The sequence below is a fragment of the Hypomesus nipponensis genome, chromosome 17, assembly GCF_054491055.1.
Source record: "Hypomesus nipponensis isolate SF chromosome 17, ASM5449105v1, whole genome shotgun sequence".
NCBI classification, from domain to species: Eukaryota; Metazoa; Chordata; class Actinopteri; order Osmeriformes; family Osmeridae; genus Hypomesus; species Hypomesus nipponensis.
In genome coordinates this window covers 15,475,423-15,491,471 of record NC_140377.1, presented here as the reverse complement: position 1 = coordinate 15,491,471, position 16,049 = coordinate 15,475,423, and the positions used below count along the sequence as shown (strand labels likewise).

Sequence of the window (16,049 nt, the reverse complement as noted above, 5' to 3'; positions counted from 1 at the left end):
GTAATATAATAAAACGTTTTTTTTTTTTACACACGTCAACGTCTGTCTATTAAACAGTTTTGTATTTTGTATACAAGTTGTTTTTTGATCGATGTTGCGAGTGCGTAAACCCAAGTCTGCACACTTGGCCATGACAACTACAATAGTGGACTACAATTCTACATTAATCCGTTTGATATGCCCCCGGGCGTGGTGAACTGTGGTAAGGTTAGCGATGGCAAGCGATTTGCGTCGCTGCAGTGTAAACGCACTGTAAGGGATGCATAGACATTCATTTGGAATAATTTGGGTCATTGTCAGCTGCGCCTTGCATATTTAAGGCGGCTGGCACTACAGAGGCAGACTCGCCTGGCAGCCTCGGTGCACAAAGACTCGGTCGAACAAAGACAGGGAGTCTACCTGCGGGAGTCCACCGAGGAAGGCCGAAGGGGCGGATTACCTCTTGTGATAAGTATCAACCTATTCATATTTAGATTATATTCTACCTTGAACTTATTTATAGCTAGCATGTGTTTCCTTAGCATTCCTGTTCATTACACTACCCGTAGACGTAGGTAGATATGTCACAAAGTATATACGGTCAACTTCTAACCTTCACTACCTATCCAGATCTTCTCCACCTGCCCTCTCTCTTTCTTTAGGGCTCTGGAACTGCCAGTCTGCTGTAAATAAGGCAGACTTCATCCCGGCGTTTGCATCCCATGCTTCTCTTCATGCCCTTGCGCTGACAAAGATATGGATCCGTCCAGAGAACAGTGCAACTCCAGCTGCTCTCTCCGTCAACCACTCCTTCACTCACTCACCCCGCTCAACCGGGCGGGGTGGTGGGACAGGTTTGCTTCTTTCCCCTCATATTAAATACACATCCACACCACTCTCCTTTACTGCCAAATCATTTGAACACCATTATGTGATGATAACTAATCCTATCAAAGCATGCTTAATTGTTCTTTATCGCCCACCAGGACCGCTTGCTGACTTTGTGGAGGAGCTGGACATGCTCCTCAGCGTCCTCCCGGATGATGGAACCCCCCTGATAGTCCTTGGGGACTTCAACATCCACCTCCAGGGAACGCAGGCTGTCGACTTCTTGTCCCTCCTGACCTCCTTTGACTTGACGCTGCTGAGCACACCGGCGACCCACAAGGCAGGCAAACAGCTAGACCTCATCCTGACACGTAACTGTATCACTGAGCTAACCTCTGTAACCCCACTGCACCTTTCTGATCACTACTTTATCCAATTCTCTGTCTCTCTCCCTCCAACCCCTCCTACCTCCCCTCCCCTTGTAACTTTCCGGCGCAACCTCCGCTCCCTATCCCCCTCCCGTTTCTCCTCTATTGTAACATCCTCCCTCCTTCCCATTGACGAGTTCTCGTCCCACCCCACTAACACTGCCACCGACACCCTGTTAACCACTTTAACTGCATCACTTGACTCTCTGTCCCCTGTCAACCAGGCCTGCACGATCTTCTCCCTCCTGCCTGTGGCTTACGGATGTTATTCGTAAAGAACGGTCCACCCTTCGAGCAGCTGAGAGGAGATGGCGTAAGTCCAAACACGGTCTGGACCTTGATAAATATCACTCCCTCCTTAAATCCTTCTCTTCTCACATAACTGGTGCTAAAACCCTCTACTTTCTGAACAAAATTAACTCTGCTTCAAACCCCCACAAACTTTTCTCTACCTTCTCCACCTTTCTTAACCCACCTCCCCCACCCCCTCCCTCCACCCTGATAGCAGACGACTTCTCCTCCTTCTTTGAGAAAAAAGTCGCCAACATTAGCAGTCGGTACCCTAAACCCACCTTTCCTACCCCCTCACCCTCCATGACTGACCCAACTAAATGTCTAAACTCTTTCTCTCCCCTGTCCGAGGCAGAGCTCTCTGACCTCATTCTCTCTCATCGCCCCACCTCCTGTCCCCTTGATCCTGTCCCTTCCCCTCTCTTTCAAACCATCTCCCCCTCCATCATAACTTTTCTGCTCCATGTCCTAAACTCCTCTCTTACCTCTGGCACCTTCCCCTCTGCCTTCAAACAGGCCAGAGTTACCCATCTACTCAAAAAACCCTCCCTTAACCCTGCCGTCCTCCAGAACTACAGACCGGTATCACTGTTACCCTTCTTCCCTAAAACAATTGAAGGTGCTGTATCTAACCCACTGTCTAACTTTCTCTCTCAGAACAACCTTCTTGACCCCAACCAATCGGGCTTCAAGACCGGCCACTCCACAGAGACTGCCCTCCTTTCAGTCACCACTGCCATCCAGTCTGCCAGAGCGGCTTCGAGGTCATCTGTCATCATTCTGCTGGACCTTTCTGCAGCGTTTGATACGGTTAACCACCAGATCCTGCTCTACAGACTTTCTGAGATGGGCAGCACTGGCACAGCACTCCAGTGGATCACATCCTACCTGTCGGGAAGATCCTACCAGGTCTCCTGGGGAGGCAAACTGTCAGACCCTCGCCAGATCTCCACCGGTGTCCCACAGGGCTCCGTCCTTGGACCCCTCCTATTCTCTCTGTACACCACCTCACTTGGACCAATCATCACCTCCCATGGCTTCTCCTACCACTGCTACGCTGACGACACCCAGCTGTACCTGTCCCCCCAACCAATCCGGGGATCTCAGCTAGGATTGAGGCCTGCCTCGCAGACATCTCCGCCTGGATGATCGAGCACCACCTCCAGCTGAACCTCGCCAAAACAGAACTTCTCATCATCCCGGCCAAACCCTCCATCTCCCACGACCTCTCAATCACCCTGGGATCTGCGACGGTGACCCCCTCATCCTCTGCCAGGAACCTTGGAGTTACCATTGATGACAAGCTCTCCCTCACGGCCCACTTTGCTGCGGTCTCCCGGTCGTGTAGATCCACCTTCTACAACACCCTGAAGATCAAGAGACACCTGTCTGAGCACTCCACCCAGCTGCTTGTCCTCTCCAAGTTGGACTACTGCAACTCGCTGCTCGCCGGTCTCCCAGCATGCTCAACCCGCCCTCTTCAGAGGATTCAGAACGCAGCGACCCGCCTGGTCTACAATCTACCCAGACCCTCCCACGTTAGCCCGCTCCTCATCTCCCTCCACTGGCTACCCATCATGGCCCGCATCAGATTCAAGACCCTGGTACTGACCTTCCGAGCAGTGAACGGGACTGCACCCGACTACATCAAGTCTCTCCTGCAGCCTTACACCCCCACCCGCCACCTACGGTCTTCTTCAGACAACCGCCTGGTGGTCCTACCGCTCAAGACCGCCCAGTCCCAACACAAGCTCTTCTCCTGCCTGGCCCCCCAGTGGTGGAATCAACTCCCCACGACAATGACAGGGAAACACTTGGACAGGGCAAAACCAAAAACAATAGGGGGGCACGGCTGTAGCCGTGACACATATAGAACAGGCAGTGTAGTCCCCTTTAAATATGATACAATAGGTGAATGCCAGTTTGGTGAAATAATTCACATCCTTCCAGAATCTGACAAAGAATTATTAATGTTTGTCCACATTTTATAAGTTCAGTTTTTTGACGATCATTACTATGCTTATGTGGTGGGAATTTTTTTTTGTTTGAAGTGGTTAGCATTAATGACCTCGCAGAGTCAGACCATTGATGTCAAGTTTCAGGGGAGATATGGTTTACTTAAATCCCAGGTACAAGATTGTGTAAGTTTAAATGAATGTGATATTCTTAAAAAGTATTGATTGATTGTATGGAAATGTATTGATTGTAAGGAAATGTATTGATTGTATGGAAATGTATTTATTACCATGACTGTAGGATAAATTAACATTTTGCTACATTGGGTGTATTAGGTGTATCATTATTATGAATATTTATCAACACACTAATGTGTCTATATAGGGACCACACATATTGTGTTAGATTTGACACAATTACTGTGTGAAAATCTTAACACATATCATGTGTGTGTGTGTTTTTAACACAGTAGATGTGTTAAAAGTAAGACACTGTGTGGTCCCTATATAGACACATTAGTGTGTTGGGAATTGACACAACTTGTGTTGATATTAACACATCTGTTTTAAGAGTGTATAGTTGTGCAGGTCTGGGCTTCTGTTTTGCTCCTTGAGTGTCAGATTTCATTAACTGTGTGTTATTTTCAGTGTTGGGAATAACGCGGTTACAAAGTAACGCGTTACTGTAACTCCACTACTTTTGGCGGTAACTAGTAATGTAACTAATTACTTTTTTCAATTAAATAACGCAGTTACATTACTGAAATTTAAATGGGCTTGTTACTTTTTTGTTGCATGAATTCCCCAATTTCCTGTTTTTAATCTAATTTAAACAAGTTTAAGGCGACGCAGTGTATGAATGAATCAATCCACATTTTAGACCAGCCCACACAATGGCCGACAGTTCGGACCGTGCAAGCTTTTTGTCATGGAAATATCGACATTATTTTTCCCTTGTCCAGATGAGGGATCAAAAATATACTGGTTAGTTGTAGTTTGTGTGCAGGTGCGAGAACTTTATCCACTGCGAAGGATAGTAATTATAATCTTCACAAGCACCTAGTAAAACAACACGCTTCTACAAAGCTAATCATGAAAGAACCCAGTGCTAGCTCCGCTGATCAAGCAAGCAGTCAGAGCCACTTCATCAAAACAGCCGAGGCTTGAGTATTTCCAGTCTCTAAGCCAGGCAGAACTAAATAGACTGATTGCCAGGTATGTTGTCAAGACATGCGACCTATGTCAACAGTTGAGTCCGTTGCCTTCAGGCAACTAATTAGCAACATACAATGATATAACATTTTACAGTTGTCGTGTCCCACACTGTACAGTGCAACACTAAAATATTGTAACTATCTGTGTGCGTTCATTTGATAATGTTAATTTCCCTTGTAACTAATTACTTTTCTATGCAGTAAGTTACTTCTGAAATAAGTAACTGTAACTAATTACAAATTTTTGCTAACGTTCCCAACGTTTTTGTGTCTAAGCAATCGGAAAAAACTAATCTTTCCTTCAATCCTCACTAGTCTCCCAGTTACAGGTACACTCTTGCACTTCAAGTTTGTTTAATTGTAACTTCTTTAACTACATGATCTTATGGTTTTTCACTTTGGCACTTATTTGGTTTTTCACAATGTATGCTTCATGTTTTGGCTACCCACAATGTTTTGGGGCTTTCTCGTTGTTATGATCAGTGACCTATGCACTTTTGTAAAGCTCTCTCTTGGAAGTCGCTTTGGATAAAAGTGTATGCTAAATGAATAAATGTAAAAAAAACTAAACAAACTTTCTTGAAATTCCAAAATGAATGTAATTCATTTTGGAATACGGCTGTAACATAACATGTGGAAAAAGTGAAGCTCTGTGAATACATTCTGGATGCACTGTAATATCTAGCCTGACGTTCCAATTCTACACCCACACTGATTAGGCCAATGTCAGAAAAAGTCTATAATACATAGGATTTATGTTGTTTACATTGCCTTCTTTCACAATTTTCTCAATCTGAAACATAAAATGATTTACTAATTTCAACTGTCGGACTGCAATGTGGAGGGGGTTAGACCTTATGCTAACATTAGGCCTATCCAGAATTTAAGCAAGCATTTTAAGCATTTCCGTCATAGGTATAATCAATAATCGTTCCCTGCTCTGATACTCAAATGAAAGTGTTCACGACATCAGTTTGCCATCGCGTTCCTTCTCATAGCTGAGCCTGGCATCCTTCCCAAAGGCAAGAACTCAAATCTCAGCCTCTGAATAGAATTTATGTTAGAAATACTGCACATTCCCGTTCATCTCCACAGCAATGGAACATCTTGACAACCTATTTGGTTACTGGGGAAGACAACGTGCCCAATACACCAACCCGTGTAGGCATCTGTCCAATACGCCCATCAACAATTGAAGGCAATTCATTGCATGCACGTCAACTACTTTTGACAGATTAGTTATCAACTCCTACCTCTTCATCGATGCTGCTTACACGAGCATTAATCCATGATCGGTTTAATGTTCCCGTCGGCTCTGATCACGTTTCCTACAACGTTGCAGGGCACATGAAAATAAATACATATATATTACGGAGAGGGTCAGCCTTACCCGTTACTTACTAACGGGAGACAAGAGAAGCATCTACCGATGCTGCCATTGATGCGTAAATCCAATCTAATGTTGGAGGTGCACAACTGCTTTTCCGAGAAGTTAAACCGGAAATCAATTAAATAAAAAACATTGTCTGATGCGCCTCTTCATGCCGCCTCCTCACAATGATTCCATCCACCCCTTTTTTTCTCCTCCGTCCGTCTCCCTTACACATGCACACACACGCAGTGGAACGCCAGTCGCATTTAAAGAGATACAAGCTGCTAGTATATCAATAAAGCATTTTAGGCTAATAGACATTACATTGGTCGTCTTTTAGCTTACAAGTATGCAGTGCGATGGATCTGTGGTCTTTCGAACTTAATGACTGATTGTTCTTCAGTGCGATTAAACAGGGATCACAATAGTTTAAAGCCCCCTTTGAAAAGTATAACTTACTGTAGTCAATGTAAAATTAACTATTTATTCATTAATTATTGCTTTTGTTTACCACTATTCCTGGATCACGTTTAGTAAAAATATTTTAAAATATATGTTTGAATTCCCATACATTGTTTACTTTGAGAACTACAATAGTTTGTCCAAGCTATGCTACAGTAAGATTGCATTCCTACCCTTTTTTTTGTTTCTTATGTAATAAATGTGGGTCTGTCTGTAGCAGGGAATTACTGCTAAGAGCATCAGAGTCTTGAAGAATCACAGACGAAGGTATTACAGAACAAAAAGTATTTATTAACCCTTGTGCTGCCTTCGGGTCACATGACCAAAAGGTTCATAACGAACCATTGTTGTGTTTACCCAATTTTACCCAATACAAAAGCAAATAAAAATAATTTTCTTTTAACCTTCGCAATGTGGGGGGTCTGAGACAGCCCAACGGTTAAGAGAAAATGCTTCACTTTGTTTCTGTATGCGGTAAAGTTGTGACTGATGGGTCAGAATGACCCGAGGAGAACACAAGGGTTAAGCCGGACATAACCTACGTCTATAATTCATAAAAAGGTCTAGACTGCTAGAGGGCACCAAGGAGGATAACAGCCGCACTAGGGCAGCTTGGGTCTCCGTCAACCACAGTACAACCCTCATGTCAGTGTTATCACGGCACACAGAGGTAGGCAAAACTCCAGCTAAGCACACCTGTAATAATGTAAGCTGTAACACAGCACACCGGCACACTCCAACCGGAGTCAGTGCAATTACCCCAGCACTCTGAATGAATGCACGCACCTAGGCTACGTTGTGACGTTTAAGAGGAGACCAAAATACCCTATATCTGGCTGTAGTCCCCTCCTCGTACCCCGTTCTCTGTCTGTTTTGTCTGTTTACTTAACGTGCCACTCATGAGCACATAAACTCAAACCCTCCCCCGGGGTCTGAGTTTGTGATGCCATCCACCTTCCCGGGGAAAACATTTACTGGACGGCGTGGCAGGATCCAAGGTCATACAGTCAGTAGATCAGTTATTGGAAACCATGGCATTCACCTAACACCAGCCCTAACTGGCTACAAGAGGTAATAGACCCCCCCAGAGCTGGAACGACTTGACCCCCTCACTGCCGAACTCTGTCGCCAGCAGTCCTTGTGAGTGCTCAACCAAGACAATCTTCTCTCTACCGTCGGCCCAGTCCCTTTATGGCCATTTCCCTCCCCCTACAGCAATCAGCCACACGTTCAGTTAATTTGATTCTTTGATGAGTCCAACAGCTAATTTCTATCACACTTACATAAACCTGTCTTGCTGGCCGCAGAGTGAAGCCTAGGCATCCGCTACCTTCAGGCCTTTGCATTAAATCTAGCGCCTCTGCCGCCTGAGTGGACCATCACGTGCCTTGAGTCTCAGGTCATATTGACATGTTCTTTTCTTCCCTACATTTAAGGTTATGACTAGGTTGATGAAGACTGACCACAGATGTGCACTTACAGATTATCGCAGCAAAATAGAAAACAAATCTGTCTGATATGCATGTGGGGACAGAGTGCACTCGAACAGTGTTCGAGTGATGAGTAGCCCAGCCCTGAGTCAAAAATGACAAATAACCAATGGATATTAGAGAATTCCACTAGAATAGTAGAAGACTGTTGAGGGTTTATGCTTGCATTCACAGTGGGTCAAACTCCAGCTCAACCCACCTGTTAGAGAACATACCCAGGCAAGGGACTTCCGAGCCGGGGCATTTTGTGAGGAGATAGCATGTGTTGCTCCTACCAGCCAGTTAACAGCCTTGGTGGCCTGTTATTGTCATCAACAGATTGAAGAAAGAGGAACATAAAGGGGTGGTGCTACCTTTTCTTGTAATGCAGTCAGCGGTTGACTGGCTTTTAGTGCACAGAACCAGGGAGCTGTAGAGAGCTTTCTATTTATAAAGCCGTGCCGTCTGTTCAACCAAACGCACAGCGGCACACACGTTAACATAGAACTACGTTCTTGATTCAAATTGTTTCAAGTAAACACATGTACACATAATTAGCTATATACAATAATATACATGACATTTTGTCTCAAGCTATTTTTCTTTTTGAAATCCATACAGTACACACACATGACTTGTGCACAAAGAAACAACAGTTAGGGTTACACAGTCACTTTCTGTTTTACAGTACCGGTCAAAAGTTTGGACACATGAATGGGAAAATGTGTCCAAACTTTGGACTGGTACTGTCTGGTACTGGTGGGCCCGACACCGATTATCATTTAAACTAGCTCAGGAGGCTTCCCTGATATGCCTGTCGATTTTTCTTTGAATGTCCCGAAATGTAGCAAATATGAGTTACGGGTGTGTATGTGTGTGTTATTTTTTTGCTCTATATTGCCCCTGAAGAATCTTCGCGGTAATGCAGCACACACACACACTTCCGGATGTGTTACAGAGTCCCACTCTTACCGCGCACTTAGCCAATAGAATCACAGAAGTTCCGCCCAATCTTGTAGCTTGTTGCGCGTGCGTGTCAGTAGACTCCAGGATGGAGATCTTATCAACGTTTGACAATACACGTGTTCTGAAGACCTAATGGCATTTGAGAGAGCTAACGCTACTTATTTGTCCGTGGAACCACTTCACAGCAAAACTAAAACGTAGGTGAGTAGTAAGATCATCTTACTAAGATGTGTATGTATGATATGTTGTGGTGCTTTAGAGTGAAATTGCATTTAGGAAGGCAGGCTAGTAATTATTAACTGGCTAGCTATATCATGACAGCTAACGCTAGCTCTAAAGCCAACAAATGTTTTCAAATTTTGCTAAATCAGTTTTACTCACAGCAGTACAACACATCAAGTAAAGTGAAATTGCATTAATGAAGCTGGTAATTATTGGTTGGCTTGCTATGCTTTATAACCATCCATACACCTGCCTGTTAAGTTAAAGCTAGCGATTTAGCCAGTGCCGCCGCTCCCATAACGCATACTACGCGCTGTGCGTAGGGCACCAAGTCCTCAAAAAGACAACAGGAGTCAGGGGCAGAAAAAGAAATAAACTGCGAAATGATGCCCGTGCATCACTTTCAGGTAAGTCCATGTTTAATTATTGTTAAATACGGTAAATGTGCTGCTAACTTAGCCTATGCATACACCTCGAACTAGCTGACGTTATTGCTAATTTTAGCACACTCAAATATGTTATCTATGCATTTGAAATAACTGACGCCAGCTAGATGTTACTTTATTGTACATTTTATGATGCTTTTTATATTTGATTGATCAAATAGTTTTTAAATGAGTAATAAAGGTGGAGAGCTCCTTGGCTGCATGCTTTCAGTTTTACATGTTTATAATGAATTTGGAAAACCAAGCTAAGAAACGAAAGGGTGGAGCTGAAAAATTAAGAGACAAAAATACATCACCTTCACTAGACAATTAAGTTTTACCAATTGAAAAACGGTTGTTTATTTTACATATTTTGTTTATGCTGGGGGGGGGGGGCATCATAAAGGAATTATGCGTAGGGAACCAAAATGGCTATCGGCGGCACTGGATTTAGCTAACTTTTTATGCTAACTGAAGTGATAGAGAACACATTAATTATTACAATCATTCATGCGATTTTAGTCAAAAGGACGTGTACACGTAATGTTGAATAGTGCTTTTGAGTTGAACTGCATCACTGAGGGTAGTAAAAATAAGCGGGGTAGCGTTAAATATTTAGCACCAACCAAGCCAAGATAGGTAGACCAAGATGGAGGGCGAGGGGGATCGGGGGTGATGTAGGTAGATAGGATGATAGTTTGAGGGGATCAATAGGTAAATTTGGGGTGGGGGGATTGATTGATTGGGAGATATATGAATTGATTGAGGAGATTGATTGACTGATTGGAGAGATAGATAAAAATAGGCATAATAGATAAGATAGTGGTGTGAGGGGGATGTATTTGGACATGGATGTTCCCCTTCATGCTGTGTGAAAAATGACAGGCAGACCTGAAGCATCTCATTCTGATGTGATTAATAGACAAAAATGGGGTACCTGGCCTTAATCATTTCAAGTTTGCATGAGTGATCTAAAGGTAATTTGGGGTTTGATGTTGGACATCCATTTGATAAGTTATCAAAAGATGATGTTGTATACCTGTGTAATGATTTAAAACTTGATGATGAGCATGATTGAACCCATGATGCAAACAGCCATGTACATTTATTTGTGACCTTATAGGTAGAAGAGTGTTCACCACCCAGCCCATTGAATCAGGTGCTTTCGTGTTGGAGTACAGGGGTGAACTTGTATCATTGGAAGAATGCCAATCAAGAAACTATTCACAGACGGAATGTACTTTTCTGTTTGAATTTGAATGGCAGAAACGTAACTGGTGGTAAGCATGTCAAGCTAAATATTTGGTAGACATCAGGGACATTTAAGTAGTTTAAATCTAAAACCAATAGTTAATTGAATAGTTAAAAGCATAAATAAAAGCAACAATATTTTAATCACCTGCTTAGTGAATCAGTTTTTGATTATAACAGCAATCACAGATTGAGTATTGATACTTAAGGTGGGAATAGATTAATCTAGACCATGGCATCCTCCCATCACGTCATGCAGTCAGTTAATTTGCGACATAGTTTGAAATGGCTATTAAAACAATTATTGGATACTTTTCTTTTACCTTTTTAGTATAATTGAAACCAGTGAAGATGGATCTCTTGGAAGATTAGTAAATGACAACCACAAATCTCCAAACTGCATAATGAAAAAAATCATAGTAAATGGCATGCCACATTTGTGCCTATTTGCTGTACAAAATATAGAAGCAGGAACTGAAATAAATTACAACTATGGGGATTCTAAATGGCCATGACGTGAAAAGGTGAGTGATTTAGATAAGATATAGTTGCATATTTTGATCATTTATAGTGTTTGAACACGTCTAGTCCAGACAATTTGTATTTCTCTCGATGGTAAAAGGAAGTCAACAATCAAATATAGCTGCAAGCAGCAATGTGGTGGCCAAGCAGGTCAGATGACCCAGAAGAAACTTTCAACATCTAGTGACTGCGGTGTACCTGGCTTCCTTTGCAGTGGCTTACAGTCTCGCTAAACAGAGAATCAGAGACATGACAAGCTTGTCAGCTTTGGCTGGATTCGAACCTCTGACGTTGGCATTGCCAGGACACCAACTTATCCTAGTGAGCTATTCTCAGTGCTGGAAATCACAGATTTCATTTACTGGGTAAAAATGTGATTTGTCCAAAGTTTAAACAGCTGTAATTCAGTTCTATTTTGACATGTAAAGGTGATTGTGGTCTGAAGATAATCTGTGCCAAATGAGGTGAATATTTGATATTTACCAAAAACAGTTCATTCATTTAAAATGGCGGCCACATCAATTCAGCTGGTATCACAATTTAACATGTGTCAGACACAGGATCGCCCCCTATCAGTTAGATGACACAACCTTTTGTGGACCTCTTTGGAACACGGTCCTGAGCACCTGTACCAAGTTTGATGTCGTTTCAGCAAATATTTCCTGAGATATGATCTCACGTCCTGTTTTGGCGGCTTTATCGCCGAATTTGATCAGCTTTACCGAAACGTGAAAGGGTTTGTGAGGCTTGATCTGAAGATAAATGACAATTTTTTGCTTATTGCAGCGCCACCTAGAGGTGAAATGGCATGACCTATTTGGACCTCTTTAGAACAGTGTCCCTAGTCCCTATACCAAATTTGGTGTCAATGCAGTAAGGAGGTGCTGAGATATGACCTCACTTCTTTTATGGTGGCTTGGTTGACGACTTTGATTGGCTGTTCCAGTCAAAAGTGTAGAACATAAAAAAAACTTGATGTCTTTTGTGAGGCTTGAAGATAAATGGTGCCAATTTTTTACTTATTGCAGCGCCACCTAGAGGTGAAATGGCATGAACTATTTTGGACCTCTTTAGAACAGTGTCCCTAGTCCCTATACCAAATTTGGTGTCAATGCATTAAAGAGGTGCTGAGATATGACCTCACTTCTTTTATGGTGGCTTGGTTGACGACTTTGATTGGCTGACGACTTTGATTGGCTGTTCCAGTCAAAAGTGTAGAAAATCCAAAAAAACGTGATGTCTTTTGTGAGGCTTGATCTGAAGATTAATGGTGCCAAATTTTTACTTATTGCAGCGTCACCTAGAGGTGAAATGGCATGACCTATTTTGGACCTCTTTAGAACAGTGTCCCTAGTCCCTATACCAAATTTGGTGTCAATGCATTAAAGAGGTGCTGAGATATGACCTCACTTCTTTTATGGTGGCTTGGTTGACGACTTTGATTGGCTGACGACTTTGATATGCTGTTCCAGTCGATAGGTGTAGATAATCAAAAAAAACTTGTGAGGCTTGGTCTGAAGATGATCTGTGCCAAATTTGGTGAAGATTGGACAAACCTTATAGGAGAGGTAGCGAAAAAACGGTATATTCAAAATGGCGGCCACATCAATTCAGCCACATAAATTTGATGTGGCTGTAACTAACAAAAGGTTGCGAAAATTAAAGCTCCAGGGGATAATTTTTGTGAGGCTTGGTCTGAAGATCATCTGTGGCAATTTTGAAGAAGATTCAACAAGAATTGTAGGAGGAGTAGCGAAAAAACGCTTTTTCTTTACATTCAAAATGGCGGAGAATCTATGGAACTGGGTATGATGTCATAGAGTGCGTTGAACTCGTCTTGATCCAGGGAATCCAACGATACCTCATTTTGGACAATGGGGCATATGGTTCAAAAGTAACATGTGTAAACACACCTTCAACTTTGACCCATAGGTGGCGCTAGATGGTTGGAATGGGAGACTAGAAACTAGTTATTAGCCAAAACACGTTTATGCTTCCGGCCACGCCCCTTTTTAGTCACATGACACAATCTTTGGAGGACATCCTCAGAATAAGGTTCCGAGTAGGCATACCAAATTTGGTGTCACTGTCTCAAAGAACTGCTGAGATATTACTTCATTTCCTGTTTGGTGGCTTTCCTGATGACTTTGATTGGCTGTCACGGACAAACGGTTGTGGGGATCAAAATGCTCTACCATAACTTTTGTGCGGCTTAGTCTGAAGATCATCTCTGGTAATTTTTAAGAAGATTTGACAAAAATTGTAGGAGGAGTAGGCTTTCAAAGGTTTTTGATAAAACCGGAAATAGCGGACACTCTATATAACCGGAAATTGACGCCATGGTGTGCATTGAACTCGGCTTGATCCACGGAATCCAACGGTATCTCATTTTTGAAAATGGGTCATACGGTTCAAAAGTTGCGTGTGTAAACATAAGTCCAACTTTGACCCGTTGGTGGCGCTAGAGTGCCCAAGTATGGGACATGAAACTTTGTGAATTGGACCAGGGGACTGTCCCCAATGAGTGTGCCAAATTTCAAAACTTTCGACCATGCGCTTATGGGGGCTGCCATAGACACCCAGTCCTAAGAATAATAATAATAAATATAACTGCAAGCAGTAATGGCGGATTCCTCCAAACACTGCGAACCATTGAAAAATGTTTATTTTTGACAAATTGTAACTGTATAGAAAAATGTATGCTGCAGAATTACCAATGGCATACCAAATCTGAAATGCAATACCATCAAGATCCACAAGGGCCTTTATTTCAAGCCAGTAAGTGAAGGAAGGGGGCTTGGTGAGCTTATCCATTCCAGAAAGCCTTGTATCTTTATGCATTAAGGCGTGGCCTGTAGCGCCACCTATGGGTAATGGTGGACCATTTGTGGTGTGGTAGTTACTCTTGGCCTATACTATTAATGTTTCAGGATTTTAAAAACTTTTTACCATTGCATATAAAATCGGAAATGCAATACCAACAGGATCCACATGGGCTTTGGGTAAAGTGTGGTAGTTACTCTTGGCCTGTACTGTCAATGTGTCAGGATTTGGAGACCTTTTTACTATTGCATACAAAGTAGGAAATGCAATGACACCAAGGTCCTCAAGGGCCTATGCTGATATTCAAGGAATGAGTGGGGGCTTGGTCAGCCCACACAGTCCTGATATGTTGCGTGTGTGTCTTGCCAAGCCCGCGCGTGTCAAGGGAAGAATGAGTGTCTGAGAATTTGGAGCATGCGCGGGGAGGAGCAGGGGACACATTTCATTGTAAATTTCCCTAGAAATTAGCCAAGCATGCATGTTTCAAAGATTCACCAAAAATCGACCTTTCATCTTAGAGTCAACTTTTTCTCAGATTTGTGTACTAAACATTCTCAAGAGTCTTCATATGAACTTGTTTGACTGGCTTACGTGTAAAGCATTGCGAACCATTGAAAAATGTATATTCTTGACAAATTGTAACTGTATAGAAAAATCAATGCTGCAGAATTTCCAATGGGATACCAAATCTGAAATGCAATAACATCAACATCCACAAGGGCCTTTATTTCAAGCCAAGAAGTGAAGCGCTTTAATCTTCACAAGAAGTGAAGTGCTTTGTGCTTTAGGGCGTGGCCTGTAGCGACACCTATTGGTAATGGTGGGCCATTTGTGGTGTGGTAGTTACTCTTGGCCTATACTATCAATGTTTCAGGATGTTTTTAACTTTTTACCATTGCATATAAAATCGGAAATGCAATACCAACAAGATCCACATGGGCTTTTGTTAAAGTGTTGTTGTTACTCTTGGCCTTTACTATCAATGTTTCAGGATTTGGATAACTTTTTACCATGGCAAACAAAATCTGAAATGCAATACCATCAAGATCCACATGGCCTTTGCAAAAGACCAAGGAACACTCTCCTGAAATGTTGCGTGTGCGTCTTGCCAAGCCCGCGCGTGTGTCAAGGGAAGACCTATGGGTAATAGTGGGCCATTTGTGGTGTGGTAGTTACTCTTGGTCTATACTATCAATGTTTCAGGATTTTTATAACTTTTTACCATTGTATACAAAATCGGAAAAGCAATACCAACAAGATCCACATGGGCTTTTTGTTAAAGTGTTTCTTTGCCTATACTATCTATGTTTCAGGATTTTGAGACCTTTTTACCATTGCATACAAAATCGGAAATGCAATACCATCAAGAGCCACATGGGCCTTTTTTTCAAGCCAGTAAGTGAAGGGAGGGGGCTTGGTGAGCCTATCCATTCCAGAAAGCCTTGTATCTTTATGCATTAAGGCGTGGCCTGTAGCGCCACCTATGGGTAATGGTGGACCATTTGTGGTGTGGTAGTTACTCTTGGCCTATACTATTAATGTTTCAGGATTTTAAAAACTTTTTACCATTGCATATAAAATCGGAAATGCAATACCAACAGGATCCACATGGGCTTTGGGTAAAGTGTGGTAGTTACTCTTGGCCTGTACTGTCAATGTGTCAGGATTTGGAGACCTTTTTACTATTGCATACAAAGTAGGAAATGCAATGACACCAAGGTCCTCAAGGGCCTATGCTGATATTCAAGGAATGAGTGGGGGCTTGGTCAGCCCACACAGTCCTGATATGTTGCGTGTGTGTCTTGCCAAGCCCGCGCGTGTCAAGGGAAGAATGAGTGTCTG

General features: G+C 42.7%; 2 protein-coding genes across 2 annotated transcripts; both read left to right on the top strand.

Annotated features, from left to right (window-relative positions):
* The first annotated feature begins 177 nt into the window (after positions 1–177).
* On the top strand, positions 178–1,510 carry LOC146253685 (uncharacterized). The gene is made up of 2 exons (XM_084676748.1): positions 178–252; positions 503–1,510. The coding sequence occupies exons 1-2, from the start codon at positions 178–180 to the stop codon at positions 1,508–1,510; spliced, it is 1,083 nt and encodes a 360-aa protein (XP_084532874.1).
* LOC146253684 (uncharacterized) lies at positions 1,015–4,229 on the top strand. The gene is made up of 3 exons (XM_084676586.1): positions 1,015–1,147; positions 1,460–1,548; positions 2,184–4,229. Exon 3 carries the CDS (start codon positions 2,672–2,674, stop codon positions 3,515–3,517), a length of 846 nt encoding a protein of 281 aa, XP_084532712.1. The 5' UTR covers positions 1,015–1,147; positions 1,460–1,548; positions 2,184–2,671; the 3' UTR covers positions 3,518–4,229.
* Positions 4,230–16,049: the final 11,820 nt, after the last annotated feature.